Raw genomic sequence first — 15,043 nt, 5'->3', positions numbered from 1 at the left:
CTATGTCTCCATACACATTTCACAGCTGCAGTTCTCTAGTGAAGTCTATCACAGTGTAGAAAGCTGTATGTATGTGTGTGTGAGAGAGGATGTTCGTGTTTTGGTGGGTTTTTTTCTTTTTTGTCAGTCCATCTGTATCAGACACCTCTGGGTCCATCCATCAGGAAATGTCCATCCCCATTAGAACTTCACCACAGGTCACCATGGTAGTCTTAGTTACCTTCTCCATGCTAAGTCTCAACAGAGCAGCCCATAAGCCAGCACCAAATCCTACACTGCAGTCAGAGAAGAAGAAATATATTCTACTTTTGTGTATGTTGTGGGGAGAAGAATTTGCTGCCCAGATGAAAACATTCACCTTTTGTCCGTAGAAGGTTTACAGATACTCAGTGATGCTGGTGTTGAGCTTGGTTATGAATAAATTCTGATGTCAGCCGGGGAGCCTGTCACTGCCTTGGTAGGTGCAGTGGTTTGTGAGCACGGTGAACCACTGCTAAATATTCAGTAGATGCACCCTATTCTTAAGATGTTAATTGTGCAGCAAATTAGTACTCGCTTGTCAGGTACCTGCCATAATCTTAGCTCTGAGCTCAAAACAGAGTGCCAAGTGAGATTTCTTCCTGTTGCAGAGGAAAATGTTAGGAGAACACCAGGGAGTTCTTACTCTAAAGGAGTTAATACGTTGCACTTCTGCAAAGGTGTAATAACTTATTTGCCCTCTTCCCTTCAAAATAGGTGAGTAGTACAGCAAGATGCTGCCCATGATGAACACTGAACCCTGAACAGCTTGTTCTGCCACTGGCTAAATCTCCTGTTTCACTTGTCACATTTCTTTGTTTGGGAATTCCATCAGACAGACTTCAGTTGTGCCATCTGGAAAAACATATCTCAACAGAGATGAACTCCCAGCCAGTCTGAGAGCAAAGCCCTTTCTCATCTTGACAAGAAGATTCTACTAATATGTGGTAGAAAACATATGGCCATTGAGCTGCAAAAACCTATAACTATTGTGTCAATGAGATAAAAGCCAAGCTGTTTTGATGTGCTCATGGGAAGGAAGCTCATGTCCAAAATTAATAATAAAAGTAGTGACAAAAGCCACTAAATAGTATTGTTATACCAAAACTTGTCTAAAATGAAAGAACATATTTGTTGCTGTCTAATCACCCACAGTGCTTACTGCTCACCCATTAAAGAAAAGCATGAACAAATGTACATTGATTTTTTTTGTCTCATCCAGTTTTAGAAGATCAATTAGTCTTTTTTATGTGCAGATGAGCTACAGGCCCTGACACACATCCCCAGGAACTGAGGAAAATAAATTTCTCCTTATAAAATAGGTGTCCATTTCTCTCACTACTGAAGTCTGCCAACTTCAGAGGAATCTTCAGTGCTTTGCAGATGCTTATCATTGATTCAGTTTTCAAAAAAATCAGATTTTCACATGGCAATCTTAGTTGTCCATGGTGTAAATCTGGCTGCTTCTTGCTACTGACATCCTCCCACAAGTACCCAAATACACGTTGAGACTGTTTTCTGCATAAAAAGCATGTTATTCTTACCCTGTAGAAGCAACCATTACAAAAACATAACTATGAATAAATGATAAGTGGTCCACTTCTGATTTTGTGACAACGCTTCTAAATCTTGGTTTTAAAGCTCTTTGGAAACCCTCAAAAAATTATTGCTGATTTTGTGGTTATGTCAGAAGAGACAGGTAATATCTACAGTCATTTCCTAAAAAATGAGTTCCTGATCTGTGGGCCAGTCCAGAAGAACCTTTGAAGCCTTTAGGAACCTGGGTACAAGATCTTGTCCTCAGGACAGTGTTTCTAGATGGTACAGGAATTTCATTCTGAATTTGATTTCTTTCTACTTCAACTATGAGAGCTGCTCAGAAACAGGAAAGAAGACACTGGCCCAAATTTGCTGTGTAGTCATTTCTTCAAAGGTAATTTGGAATTAAAATCTAAAATTCATGCAGTCCACCCACTGAAAACTCTGCTGTTTGTTATTACCATGTTATTACCACGTTATTACCAAGTCTGTTTCTGGACACTTGGTTTCAATCTGCTGCTATACTCCAAGGCAAAGACCTCTGAGCAGTGGGAGGAACATACTGAAGCACAGCCTTTGTGACACATGTGGCAGTCAGCACCTCCACAGCTTGAGCCTTCCAGGTCATTGCACTGCACCAGTCTCTGAGACCAGGTCATTCCCTTCACCTGCCCGATCTGTCTGGGGCTACTGTTGCCCTTTCCTCTTTCAGTAACATGGGCTTTATGGCGCTTTCCCAGGCACATGGTCTAGCAGGTTGCTGGCAGCAGCATCCCAGTTTACGCTGATGTCACTTTAAGATCCTTAGAGAGACCCAAGTCTCTAGCTGTCATCCTCATTACCACAAGCACTACTTGCCTTTCAAGCATCCCCTGCTGAGAACCTGAAACTCCTGTAGTCTTTTCTGCTGATGATACATATATGCTGGGTCACTTAATCCCAGAGCACATTAATTTTAAATTCAACAGCAGCAAGAATTTAGCAGAGAGATTTTCTAGAGTGGTAGTATGCAGTGGACACACCTTCAAAGGATACCCAAGAGACTTTTACAGATAGGGCATTTCAAATGGTAGATTTGGAGCTGGGCAAGTGCTTGGGATTACATACGCTACACAATCCTAAAACATCAGCTTCTCTTCAGGATCTTGCCCACCTTATCACTAATGTAGAAATTTCCCTTTTCTCACTTCCACTTCTTTCTGATTATCATGTGCCTTGGCTATGTAAGATCTGGCACACTTTTGCAATGAGTTTTTTTTTTGCACATGATTATAAAACTGGAAGCTTTCAGATCTGGTAAAAAAATGTTGTGCTGAGAAAATGCATTATTAAAATACTCTGGTCATATGCAGAACTGTTCACATTAGCCATAAACATGTTTTATAGTCTCAATACTTCTTAACACACACTATGTGGCCTGTTAATTCATTAAGGACTATTCGCTGCAAAGCTGTAGAAACAAATTTCGATTTAGGAGGCATAGTCAGATCATAGGCATTATTGGTACTCTTGGAAGCTGGATACTGGGATAGAAGGGTCTGTCATCCACCCCACTATGGCTATTTCAAAAATGCTTCGGATGGGCTGAACCTACCCATGGACTTCCACATTTAGCAAGTATGATTTAAGTATACAGTGTTAAACTTCACAACTAACATTAACTAAAACACCCAGGTTTTATAGTCTTGGATCAAAAAAAAAGGTCACCCAATTCTTTTCTTGTGCTCTAGCTTTTCTTTTCAATAAGGATTTTTGACAGGTAAAAGAGAAAAAAAAACCAAAAACAAAACCAGACAAAAACCCCAGCACCCTATATGGAAATATATTTGTTTGCCTTAGAGTTCTGGGTCATGGGTGCTAGCTGTCTGTATGATTCTTTTGACAGGGCGTCTCCTTTCCACTGCCCCTGGCTAAGAGGAAAAAGGGAGTCAGCAGCTGCCGTTTTGATAGTCCTCATGGCCTGACAGACTCCACAGATGTAAAGGCCATTCTGCACCATTCTTCCATTGATTTTAAAATGAAAAATTTTGGCTTTTTGCATAGAAATCAAGAAGAGTGTTTTCTCAGGAAAAATAGGCATCTGCAGGTTTTGGAGGTACTTTCGACATTTGCTACCAGAATTATTAAGGAAAAGTTTTTCTTAATAAAATAAAACTGACAGTGCTAATCAATTAAAAATTAATTCTTAGTTCCAGATCAATGTCTTCTTTAGAGCTCATAAAAACTGATGGAAGTTTTTAATCAGAATAATTTCAAATGAAAATTAAATTTAACATAATGTTGGTAAATCTATTTAATCTATTTTTAGGTTTTCTGTGGTTTTGACCTCTTCCCTTCCTTCATGAACTTCAGTATTTTATGCTGAGTGGATTTTTTTGTTTTGTTTTGGTCTGTGACATTTTACTGATTGTTTTTACTTTTTGATATTTGCGTCAGTGGTCATGTCCTGAAGATGGTGTATTGGTTAATGGGATGATTTTGACTGCAAGTCCTTGGAATGATGAAGAAATGGTTACAGGAGATGCCTTGCCTAGGCATACCAGTGATCCATTCTGAACTACAGAGGAACTATGAAGCCAGTCCACAGCTATACCATTCAGTGTTCTATAACTGGGGCCACAGCAGGCACACTGTCAATGACAGGCAAACATTTCTTTGAAATTCCATTTTTCTGTCAAAATATTTAGTTATTTCAGCCGTAAAATGAACTTTTTGAATGCACAGAAGATCAAATCTAAACCTTTCCTAGGATGCTGAATGAAAACCATGCTATAAGTGTTTCCAAAGGAAATGTCTTTATTATGTAGAAATAAAGATACTAGAACTCTCTCTCAAAACAGGTTAGCTGTTTCACTGGTGTTACATCTCTGGGCATTGTGACAGAAGTCACTGCTGTACACTGCTCTGAGGAGCCCAAGATGCTGGGAGTGTCCAGTTCGGATCAGCTGACTACTCGTTAAGCTTTTCAGAAGCACTGGGAAGGATGCAGATCATTTGGTTTCAAGATCTGTTTTCCCTGAAATGATCTAGTCTAAGCAAATCATCCAAACTTGGTGAAAGGACTGGGGCTGTATGCTTTTCTTGTAGTACTGGTTTTAATGAAACTGAAAGGGGTAAAATCAAAGAAGCACACTATTAAGATACATTAAACTTTATCAGTGCTGCTTTAGAGTTGGTGATAGTTAACAAGGTTTATTTGTAAGTATACTAACTACATACGCTGGTGGTATAGCTACATTAAATAGTGAAGAAATTGATCCCAATAGCTTAACAGAACTAACGGGATACAAAGTGATCTGTGAGGGCATGAATCTTTTCAAGCACCAAGCATGTGATAAAGGCAAAAGTCTATGTGAAACCCCCATCCTCTCCATTAAAGACATCTCCTGTGTGAGCTGTACTGGGAGCTGCCCATAAGTCTTGTCAGCAACAAGGTGAGATATAAGTGAAATTCAGAATTTACTGCATCATGTTATATGAAGTGCTTTTCTAAGTATGAATGCATTAGTACAGCATTCAGGTAGAATTCAGGACAGGTAGAATACAAAAGCATGGGAGTAGTGTTAAAGTTGCTTTCAGGCCTTGCTGCATGGAGGCAGAGTTAAGGTTACATCAGTGTGCACTATAATCTGTACTTCATAGATTTCAGAATGCTGTACCTGAAATACCCTCAATCTAATTTTTTTTCCCAAAAGAGTTTCACAAAACATTATAAGATCACCTTTTCTTTTTTTTTCTTTTGCTTTTCATGCTTTTTTTAATTAGTAAAAAGGGCCTTTTCATGCCTTTTTTTGACATGAAATTTGTGAGGAAAAAAATGTTGTTTGTCGGCTTTTTAAAAGTTAAAAAAGATACAGTTCTTGAAAAAATAGCTGAATATACAGCTGTAACTCTGACGGTTGTAGACAGTCAAAGGATATTTGGATTCCTAAGCATACCTTCCCCTTTTTAAATATGTTCTATCACTGAGAACAAATAGTGATTGTGCTTGAAAATTCTGGAGTGCGATGTCACGTCAAGAACGTCACAAATATGATCTTAAAATTTATTTTCCTTAGAACTCAGTGGACATCTCACTGTACTGTGTTGTGTATACATTCCCTTTCTGGATGTTGTATAACCATCAAATTATTTCAATAAAAATAATTTTCTATATAAGAAAATAGATACTCCTAAAGCCACACTGCCATATTCCTGTCCTTAGTCTGAAATTTAAATCTCCCTTTCTCTGATAAATGGATTTAAAAACCCAGGAAGATATAATGCTTGTATGAGATAAGCATGCCCCTGAAAATGCTAATCTTTTTCAGTTCTCTTTGCTGCAATAATAGCTCTTTTTAGAGTTTATCATCAGAATGACTGCACGTTTTTTTGCTAGTATTCTGTCCTTTTCCTACATTCTAAATGTATTGACATTTATTTTTGTTTGAACATACTTGTCTTGTCAATTCTTTTCCTTTAATCAGACAAGTCTGTCTGGTCTGTGTCAAAACTACATTTTACTTGGGAAGGTCTTCACCGATTTCTTATATTAACTGAAAATCTACAGGGACAAGATGCTGATAGCCTGTGTAGCAACTCCGAGGTTTCTGTTCACAAAAGGAATTGGCTATGTATTGAGGTACTAGGAAGTTTTTTCTTCCAAAATTGTATCTGTGACATGATCAAGAGCTTGCCAGTATTAAAATAACTTTGTCATAACAGATGATCATTAGGACTTCTGATCACTACGACTGCTGAAAACGACCGTGATTATCACCATAAAGAATAAAGATACCGAGTTAGCTAATGATCCTGACATTTTGCCTTCTCATATGAAAGGTGGTTTTTTAAGTGGTTGAGTCTAGTAGATTCATTTATATGCTAGAGATTAACAAGCAGTGATAAAATATGTCAACGATACATTAGGGAATCTGAAATCTCTGTTATTGGATGTTTAAGGTTAAGCATCTGTTCAAAACACTTAAGACTCTGTTGCTCTTCCTCCCATACTGGGACAGGAGAAAGATGGTGTGGTTTCTATGATTCAACAGACTTGATAAGGAACTGAGATTAGAAATCTGAAGACCATTATCTGGTGACAGAAAACAGTTGTGATGGAGTCTAGCTTTTACAGCTGTGGTATCAAATAGTGTCAAAGAGACACTTCTGCTCTTGTCTGTGCAAAATCTGTGTAAGTAAATCCCTAGCAGCCTCCAGTTCATTCAGCAAGAAAGGAAGGGAGCCAGTTTTCTGAGCATATTCTTTCTTATTAAACTGAAAGCTTGAGTTTCATATGTTTTGTGTCCTTTCTCCCTCAGTCTGCATGTCATCAAAAGAAAAAAAAAAAAAAAGAAAAAAAAAAGAAGAAAAAAAAAGGCTAAGAAACCCTTGTTTTGCTTATAATTCCAAACTGGATATATAATTCTGGGAAAAGGAAGTCTGCCAGCCAAATGATCACCGCTTTAGCCCAGCCTCTTAACCCAGATATAATCTCACCAAGTGTTTTATAGAGTTTCAAATTTTTCTTCCAAGTTCTGCCAAGAGGAGCCTCACAAAAAGAAAGGGATTTAAGCTGGTTTCACTTCTTTATTTCTGTGGGGATTTCACAGTATTTTACACTTTTATTGTCTAAAATCCCAGATTAGTCCTGTTCTTCATTAACATTTTTCTGATTTTATACCATTCGCTTACCCAGGGCACATGATAATTTAGAGGAAGAAAATGGTTTTAGCTCATGATCCTCTACCTCTTTATTATAGCCACTACTAAAACGCTGTTGCATGAAAGAACTGTCTAGCTTTACTGTAATAAATAAACACTTGATATTCACTCTTGGAAGTTACACAGCTGTACTTCTTATGGTGGCAGATAAAATAGCAAACTTTCAAGGGTGACTAAAATGTTCTAACTGGAATGGAAAACACATATTTTCAGGTATATCTAGATATTTGAATCAAGATAGTTAAGATGCTTCAAAAAGAAATGGTAACCCATGGGTCAAAGTTAAAGTTACATTTAATGATATCAACAGTTCTTCATGTTTGATCAATAAATAAGGGCAGATTCTCATCTTCTTATGCCAAATATCTCCAGATCAGAAATCTACTGTGCCTTCTGGGAAATAAGGTACTCCTCAGCAAGAGAAAGTGGACAAGGACCTTTACTACCATGTTCCTGCGTTACCCATGGAAGGTACAACAGTGACTCTTCATGCATGTTTAAGTAACTGAATTTTGTGAAGGACATTAAGTGTTGCTTTCTTGTTGCCATTTATCCTCTGTAATTGATTTGGGAATTTTTCCTTCTTTTAGAATTCTGTAATACCTTTACAGATACTCTGAAACACTAACTAGTAATGCCATGAAGAGCTGTGAATTAAAATATATAGATGATGTATCAATCTTTGTGTAATTCTCCGAAAAATGCATTCACACTTTATTCTGCAATGTTCTGCATGTACAGTAACCATTTGACTGTGCCATTTTACACTATGTCATTCTACAGATTTTGTGGTAACAATGTTATTACCTTCCAAAAGATCAAGTGGCAACTGGATATCAAAAGGATCTGCCTTACTTTGTCATCTGAAAAAGTAAGCAGCCAGTAGTTTCAGTGTAAAGATTTGTAAACTACATACCACTAACACAATTTGAGTTTTAGGACATCTTTATAAGAGACAACCTTGACCTGGTAGTCTAACAGTATAAGGTAATAATCTATAAATGGAGGGGTTTTATTTCCACTGGCTGTTATAAAATAAAAAAGTGATTGAAATAATATTCTGCTGTAGCTTCCATCCTCCTTTTGATCTTAAGATATATGCAACCAGTTAAAAATACTCTTATACAACAACTCTGTGTTACATGTAAGGATACATGCTTTGCATTAGGATGCTAAGTTATTGTGACTGTGTGCTTTAACATTAGCTTTTACCTTTTTCCCCCCTGTCACTGGACATTAATTTCAAAAATGAACATTTTCAAGCAAAAATATTAGTTGTCCTTGAAAAAGTGTTCTGAAGTTCATTCAGCACCCTGCCTCACAAGCTGCAAAAATAATTGGGTATTTAAACTTTTTTTTTATCTATTGGTTGTCCCCATAACTAAAGCCATAAAATACAATGAGCATTTCAGCTGCTGTCCAAGAGCAGGGCCTAGTATCACTAACCCAAACCCCCAGACCAGTTCTGCTGTTCAGTTAGATTTTTCTATTAGACAAAGCCCTCTGGCATTGCATGCTGTACCTCAGCAAGGCAATTTTTTAAAGTAGAAGCAGCAAAATGAGCAGGAGAAAGAAGTAGAGATCATGGGAGTTTTCTCCTGCAGGCACAGCAAAAGCCACTTAGAGCACTAATGCTTCTGCGAAGGAAAACAGTATCTCTCAGAAATATGTACAGAATTTTCAGTAGAGGCTTTTACTATAAACCAGTTACCCTTTTGAGCTGCACCCAGAACTGAAGTAACTGCAAGAAGCACAAAAGCTAAGTGAAATACAAAACAGGCCACTGTAGTCAGGACCTCCAATAGCTTCTAAGTGTTTTGTTGAACATAACTCCAAGCAGTATCATAAATCCATTGGTGTGATGGTCTAACCTTATAGCTACAGAGCTAACACACATTACAGTGAATGTAATAAAATGCAATAAAATAATCTGTTTAAAGGGAGCCATCACCACCTAATGAAGCACAGTACTGGAAAAGTTCAAGCACCTTATCCTAAAAGAAATTGTTGCATATTCCGTCAGTCTGTAGAACTACCAGTTTCACCATCACCTTTTAGATGGAAACACTTTCCGTCAAGTAATAGTGCTGTGATATGCTTGTTTCTCTCCAACCGTGATGGTGGGAAGGGTCCCATCTCAAAGAAGTGGGAAATGTTGATTTTGGTACACTAACACTGTAAGAATGGGAAGTTGAAAGTCAAGCAGAGAGGGTAATAGGTTGTTGTTCCCTTTCAGTGAACACTTAGAGAAGTGCTGTGTTATCCCAGAGAGGAAAGGTGTCTACATCAGCCCACATCCTTTTGTAGCTCTGCTGTGACCAGTAGGCAAAACAAATCACTCCAACAGAGATGTAATTCCTCCACACAGTAGTGACTGGAACGAATCTGCTATTGAGAATAATGCTTTCTTCCCCCTTATCTTCCAGGGAAGTGGTATAATTGGATTATTTTTCACTAATATATAGATAATATGTTAGAGCATGTATGGACAGCAAATTAATAGTTAACATTGCTACATTGAAATTTAGCAAAATTACATTCGTCTATTACACACTCCTTTTAACAAAGCCACAGTGCCTAAGTTGGAAAGGGGACTGTACTCGCAGGATTTTCAAAAACTACTACTTTGGTGGTGTAGACTACATATGAAATCCGAGCCCAGTGAAATCAGTGCAAATTTCCTACAGATTATGCAGACCCGAAATTGTTTCCCTGATTATACAGAGTAGTACACACAGTATTAAGTTGGCAACCATGTCCCAAGAGATCAGAGATATTTCAAATTAAGTAGAGTTTCAAGGTGACAGCAACAGTTAAGCAGCAGGAGAGCTAAGAAGGCACTGTTAATGATCTATATGACTGTCAGCATGGAGAATGAATTTTTCCCCAACCTCACAACCAACATTTTCTAATTAAAAAAATTAAAAAAGAAGTAATAGTCTGGGGAAAATTCATTCTTTTAATATATTTACTGAGAAAACACTCCAGTCACCATACTAGTAAGAGTTAACATCATGATAGTTTATTTTTGTCAATACAATACACAGAATCATAAGACTATGAATGTCCATCAAATCTGAGAAGTGAATGTCACAGCCACATTAAATAAAAATGAGAAAACAAATATACTGAAAACAGAATTCTGTAAAGCTTATAGTAATCAGTGATCATTTAAATTATTAACAATATCTAAACATTCACAAATTCATAGTAACATTAATACTAGTGTTAACGTAATAAATATATTGTAGATTTGAATTCTTGTCTATCACTTGTCACAGATCATGACATAATTACATGTGGTACTAGTCTATGAAGTAAGTAACAGAGCTCAATATATTTACTATTCAGTAACTACAATCACTAACATCAGGAATAATTACCTCCTGAAATTATTTTCATCCCCTTCTGTGTATGTTAGCACATATAAGTACACTTCTCTATTTGAGTTAAATTATCTAGCAAAATTACTGGCAATACTCACTTTTAAATTATCATGCTCATTTTGAAAACCTTATGCAAAATCCTTTGAAACAGCTTCTATAAAATTTGGAGCAGACATGAGTATTGTAAATGTGCAAATGATGGCAAAAAGGGTAAACGCAACCAGGCATAATCTGTCTATGACAGCAGCTGCAAACTTCCACTCACTGCAGACCTCTTCACCCTCATCTTGTTTCCTGAAGCGCATTGCTATGAACTGAACTTCCTCCAGGATCTTCACAATAACCGGAACGGTATCCATTAAAGCTGTCTTTTGAACAAGCTCAGTATCTTCCGGTACAGGGCAAGTAATCTTTCCGCTCTTGCTACCCAGATCATTCTTCTGAGGGCAGCATGGATGATCCATCGCATGGTAGCTATAGATCGTGTTGCCGTTGCTGGACTGGTGCCCAGGCAGGACACTCATCTCCATGCTGTTTATGCTCAGGTGGTGCTTGGGATAGCTATATTTGCAGGAAAGGGGCTTTATGTTTTCCCCAGGTTTTTTCATTCGTAAGAACCAAGCACACCAATTCAGCAGGATGACACGAACCTGAAAGAAAGTGATCATGATAGAAAAAAGGGAACTTTTCTGCATTCAAAAAGTTTTTGAAAACTTGTGTGACTATTACAGTTATTCTATAAGGTTCTTTAGAAATACTGACTGCTTTCTGTGTTCACCAGCTATGTCTTTCAATTTTTTCTTTTTTTTTTTTTTTTTTTTTCATCTGGCTTGTTTCCAAGGATGACCTTTTTTTGGATATGTCTTGAACACAGGTGTTCAATGCCCACTTAGCTTAGAAAGCAAAAGCAAAAGCATTGTAAAATCTTTCAAAATTATTCTTGAAGTCATATCTTTAGCAAACAAACCCAGATCTCTGTAATTGAGCAAAGGGCACAAAATTTGCTGCATTGTTTTCAACTATTTCTCAGATAGTATGGAAAGAGATAAACTCAAATATTTGGGGGGGCAATGTTTAGATTCTGATGAAAAAAACCCCTATACAACAAAGAGCTGGTTTTAGCGCATTCCCCATCTGAATTTCTGTTGTTTAAGTCTAATTAAATAGCCTTGGTTGCTGGTTATTTTCTAATTTGAAAGCCATTTTAATACTTTTTGAAGAGTTCAGCCACATAATACAGCAGGCCTTTTTTCAAAAGAAGAATAGTAAATTATTATATAGAATATATTAAATGGAATTATTATGGTGAAAAATTAAATTGGGTAGTTCCAAATCTAAAGGCTACTATGGACTGCTGTCATTTCTCTGTGCTCTGGTGTACAACTGCTCTGGTGCATCATGAAAGTGCTCTAACCTGCACATGGCAGATTGTGCCCCTTATGTTTCTTGTCAAGATCAGCAAATGAGCTAATTCCAGAGACTGCATCCAGCATTTCTTCCCAGTGAATTGATCTTCAGATGTCTTGTCTGAAATCCAAGCCTGCTATGACTCCTATTGCTAACATTGTTTGCTGTGAAAGGCAGTAAAAAGGCTGCAAAATCAGTAACATCTTGTCTAAAGGGCAGCAAACTAACAGTAAAATCTTGTAATTATAAGGTCCTTCAGGTATTATGTATACAAAATGGAAATTTGCAATGTGCTTCTGAGAGTTCCTTCCAGAAGAGAGGTGGGGTCCTTAATGATTTTATCATTCTGCTTGCAAGTCAAATAATCTGATGTCCAGGAGAGAACAGATGTGACCTGTGGTTTCACTTCTGAGCCTTGGCCCAGGACTCCCTATGTGATCCTGCCACAGTCAGGCTTGACTCAGGACCCCACTTTGCCTTGAAAATTGTTTCAGAGGAAGGATGAGTTGTCTCCTGTATTTTTACAGTACAGATGCAGGGATGGGAAAATTACAGCTAGCACTTTGGGTTGCTGCTGTAATGACAAGCATAATTTCAGAAAAGAGAGGCATTAATTACCACAATTGGGAATTATAATAGTAAAAGACAGCAACAATGACCAGCGGAAGATGGTTACACAATTGTTAAATTCTGCAGCATGAATTCTTCTGGGTCACAACCCCATGCCATTTTCTGTGAGTCTTTCTGCTTTTCTCCCACTAATGAATCTTTTATTGTTCATCCTGAAAGACTGTTTTCCTGTGATTCATATTATTCTGCTTCCACTGGGGTCTTTAAATATTTCATTATTTCCTCCGTGGTCACCACAGACAAATAGAAAATTATAATGTAGCAGCCTAAATAAAAATCAATCTTGCATTTAATTGAACTTACTTAATTACAATGTTGTCTGACTTCTTATGGACACAAAATGGAACATCATGGAACAAAATAAAGATCTTAATTGCTAGCAATATTTCCACAGTGTCAGTGGCAAAGGAAAGAGATAAATTAATTCTCCAGTACTGTGAAATTCCAAAATACTAAGCCAGACAAACTTTCTTATTAGAAAATGTTAGTATGTCTGCCTTAGCTCCTTAGAAGGAGATATGAGGTGAAAAAGTCCTATTTTATAGCAATGCTACTTCTTCTTACAAGACGAAGTGTTACTCCTTAGGGGAGTTACATTTATAAATAGAGCCAAACCCATTTCCCATTGAAAAATAAATATGCAGAAGTCAGCAACACAGCTTTTAATTTGCTTGTACTTCCAAATGCCGTATTTCCTTGAAAACACAGACACAGAGGCATCAACCTGCTCTTGTCACACCAATTAATTTAGGAGACAGCTGCTGTATAAGGACTGTGGGATAAGAGCCTGGGCACGATGGCATGAATCTGTGTTCTCACCTCCATTTTCATATACAGTTTTCTATGAAGGAAGGACACAGATACAGCTGTCCTCAGAGGCCAACAACCTAACCTTGCTATGGCCCTCTCCATGAAGTTCCTCCCCTAACCATAATACAGCTGTATTTCTAGATCCCATCACAGCCACCTGCCTGGCCTAGTCCAGAGGGGAGAGTCTCCCAACTAAAGCTCTCCTGCTGAGGGGCACCAGCACCCAAGCAAATCTGTGCATGCCCAGGTTTAAAGCATATCAAAAGAAAAGCCTGAAACCTAACAAACCTGGTCTAGGAACAGCAAAGAGACAGAGTGCTCTTGCCTTTTCCTGCAAAACCCTTTCTCCTCTCTGTGTTTGGTCTCTCCATGTCTCTCACCTATACAACGGTCTTAGTTGTCAGCAGAGGTACCAGTGATCCTCAGCTGGGTGCCCTGTAGCACTCTTTTCCATGCTAGCTCAGCACACATTATGAAATGTGTCGAGTAACCAGCACTCTCACTTCGCAGCTGAGTAGCCAACAATTGCCCTGACTGAACACCTTGTACTTAGACTCCTCTCTTGGAAAAAGTTGGCTTTAGTAAGTCATCAAAGATTAATAGAAAGGAAGGCACAATTCTGAGCAGTAAAGGGGAGAAGTAAGCACCTACAAAGAGGCTAAATACTAACATACACATCTCCCTTTTCTGGTTCAAAAGCCAAGGACAGATCCCTCGAGAGGCAGGGAGGGAAAAGAAGCTGCTCAACTGTAAATAGCTTAGGAAGCAGGTATTTAGGAAACACGATCAGTCAAATCTTCTAGGTCTGGAGCTGCTCCCCCCCCAAGCCAATACCTTCTCCTACAACAATCTCCTGCAGCTAAATCCATTTAAGCAGGAGGTGAGAACAATCCTCTAATGATATCCAATTAATCAGGGTTAGAGCTTTGCAATTAACTGATGTCTGGCTCTGCCAGGATGAGGAGGGTGTGGGGAGTAAGTAGACAGACGTAGGGAGTATCTGCTGGGACTGGAACTGCAGAGAACAAATTCCAGGTAAGCCATGTCTTTATTTCTGCAGATGGCCATCTTAGATTCCTGGGTTTCATTGTGCAAAAAACTTTCAGGTTTTCTCTGTAAAAAATGCCTGTCATAGGTAGACAAGAAAAAGAAATAAAAATGGAGACTTTGCCATGAATCCTAATGACTGAGCCTTGTCCTTGCAGAGAACTAATGCCTGCTTTTGTGGGGTCAGCCTCTTCTCTACATACTTGGCATTCACCCTTTTTCTCTTGACATCTCTCAGCCCTGTCAGTTTTCCTTGTCTACAGCTTTCACAGCCTATCATCTGTGCTTCCACAGTTTTTTGCTTCCTGGTGGAATTTTTTTAATGTATGCCTGTTCAGCTGCCAGGCCATTGAACAAGGTTCCTCAACAGTGCAATTCATTGCATGCTGTTTTTCCAGCCAAGAGAGTGAGAGACGATCAGAGCAAAAGCTGACTTGCAGGGCCTGTGAGCAGATTTAATGTGAGCCATTGTGTCTAGGCTCCTTGAAAAGCAGAAAAAATGA

The 15,043-nt window shown here is 38.2% G+C and overlaps 1 protein-coding gene across 3 annotated transcripts in view; it reads right to left on the bottom strand.

The window, feature by feature from the left end:
- Positions 1–10,249: 10,249 nt before the first annotated feature.
- LOC130143005 (neuronal acetylcholine receptor subunit alpha-7-like) overlaps positions 10,250–15,043 on the bottom strand; it is a 72,187-nt gene continuing 67,393 nt past the window's right edge. For all 3 annotated transcript variants that reach the window (XM_056325535.1, XM_056325536.1, XM_056325537.1), the window contains one exon: positions 10,250–11,296. In XM_056325535.1, the coding sequence (XP_056181510.1) occupies positions 10,775–11,296 (522 nt within the window). In that variant the 3' untranslated portion in view covers positions 10,250–10,774. The remainder of the gene's footprint in view (positions 11,297–15,043) is intronic.

This window comes from Falco biarmicus, chromosome Z, assembly GCF_023638135.1.
Source record: "Falco biarmicus isolate bFalBia1 chromosome Z, bFalBia1.pri, whole genome shotgun sequence".
Taxonomy (NCBI): Eukaryota; Metazoa; Chordata; class Aves; order Falconiformes; family Falconidae; genus Falco; species Falco biarmicus.
Note: the sequence above shows the minus strand (reverse complement) of the source record. Positions and strands in the feature narration are given on the sequence as shown.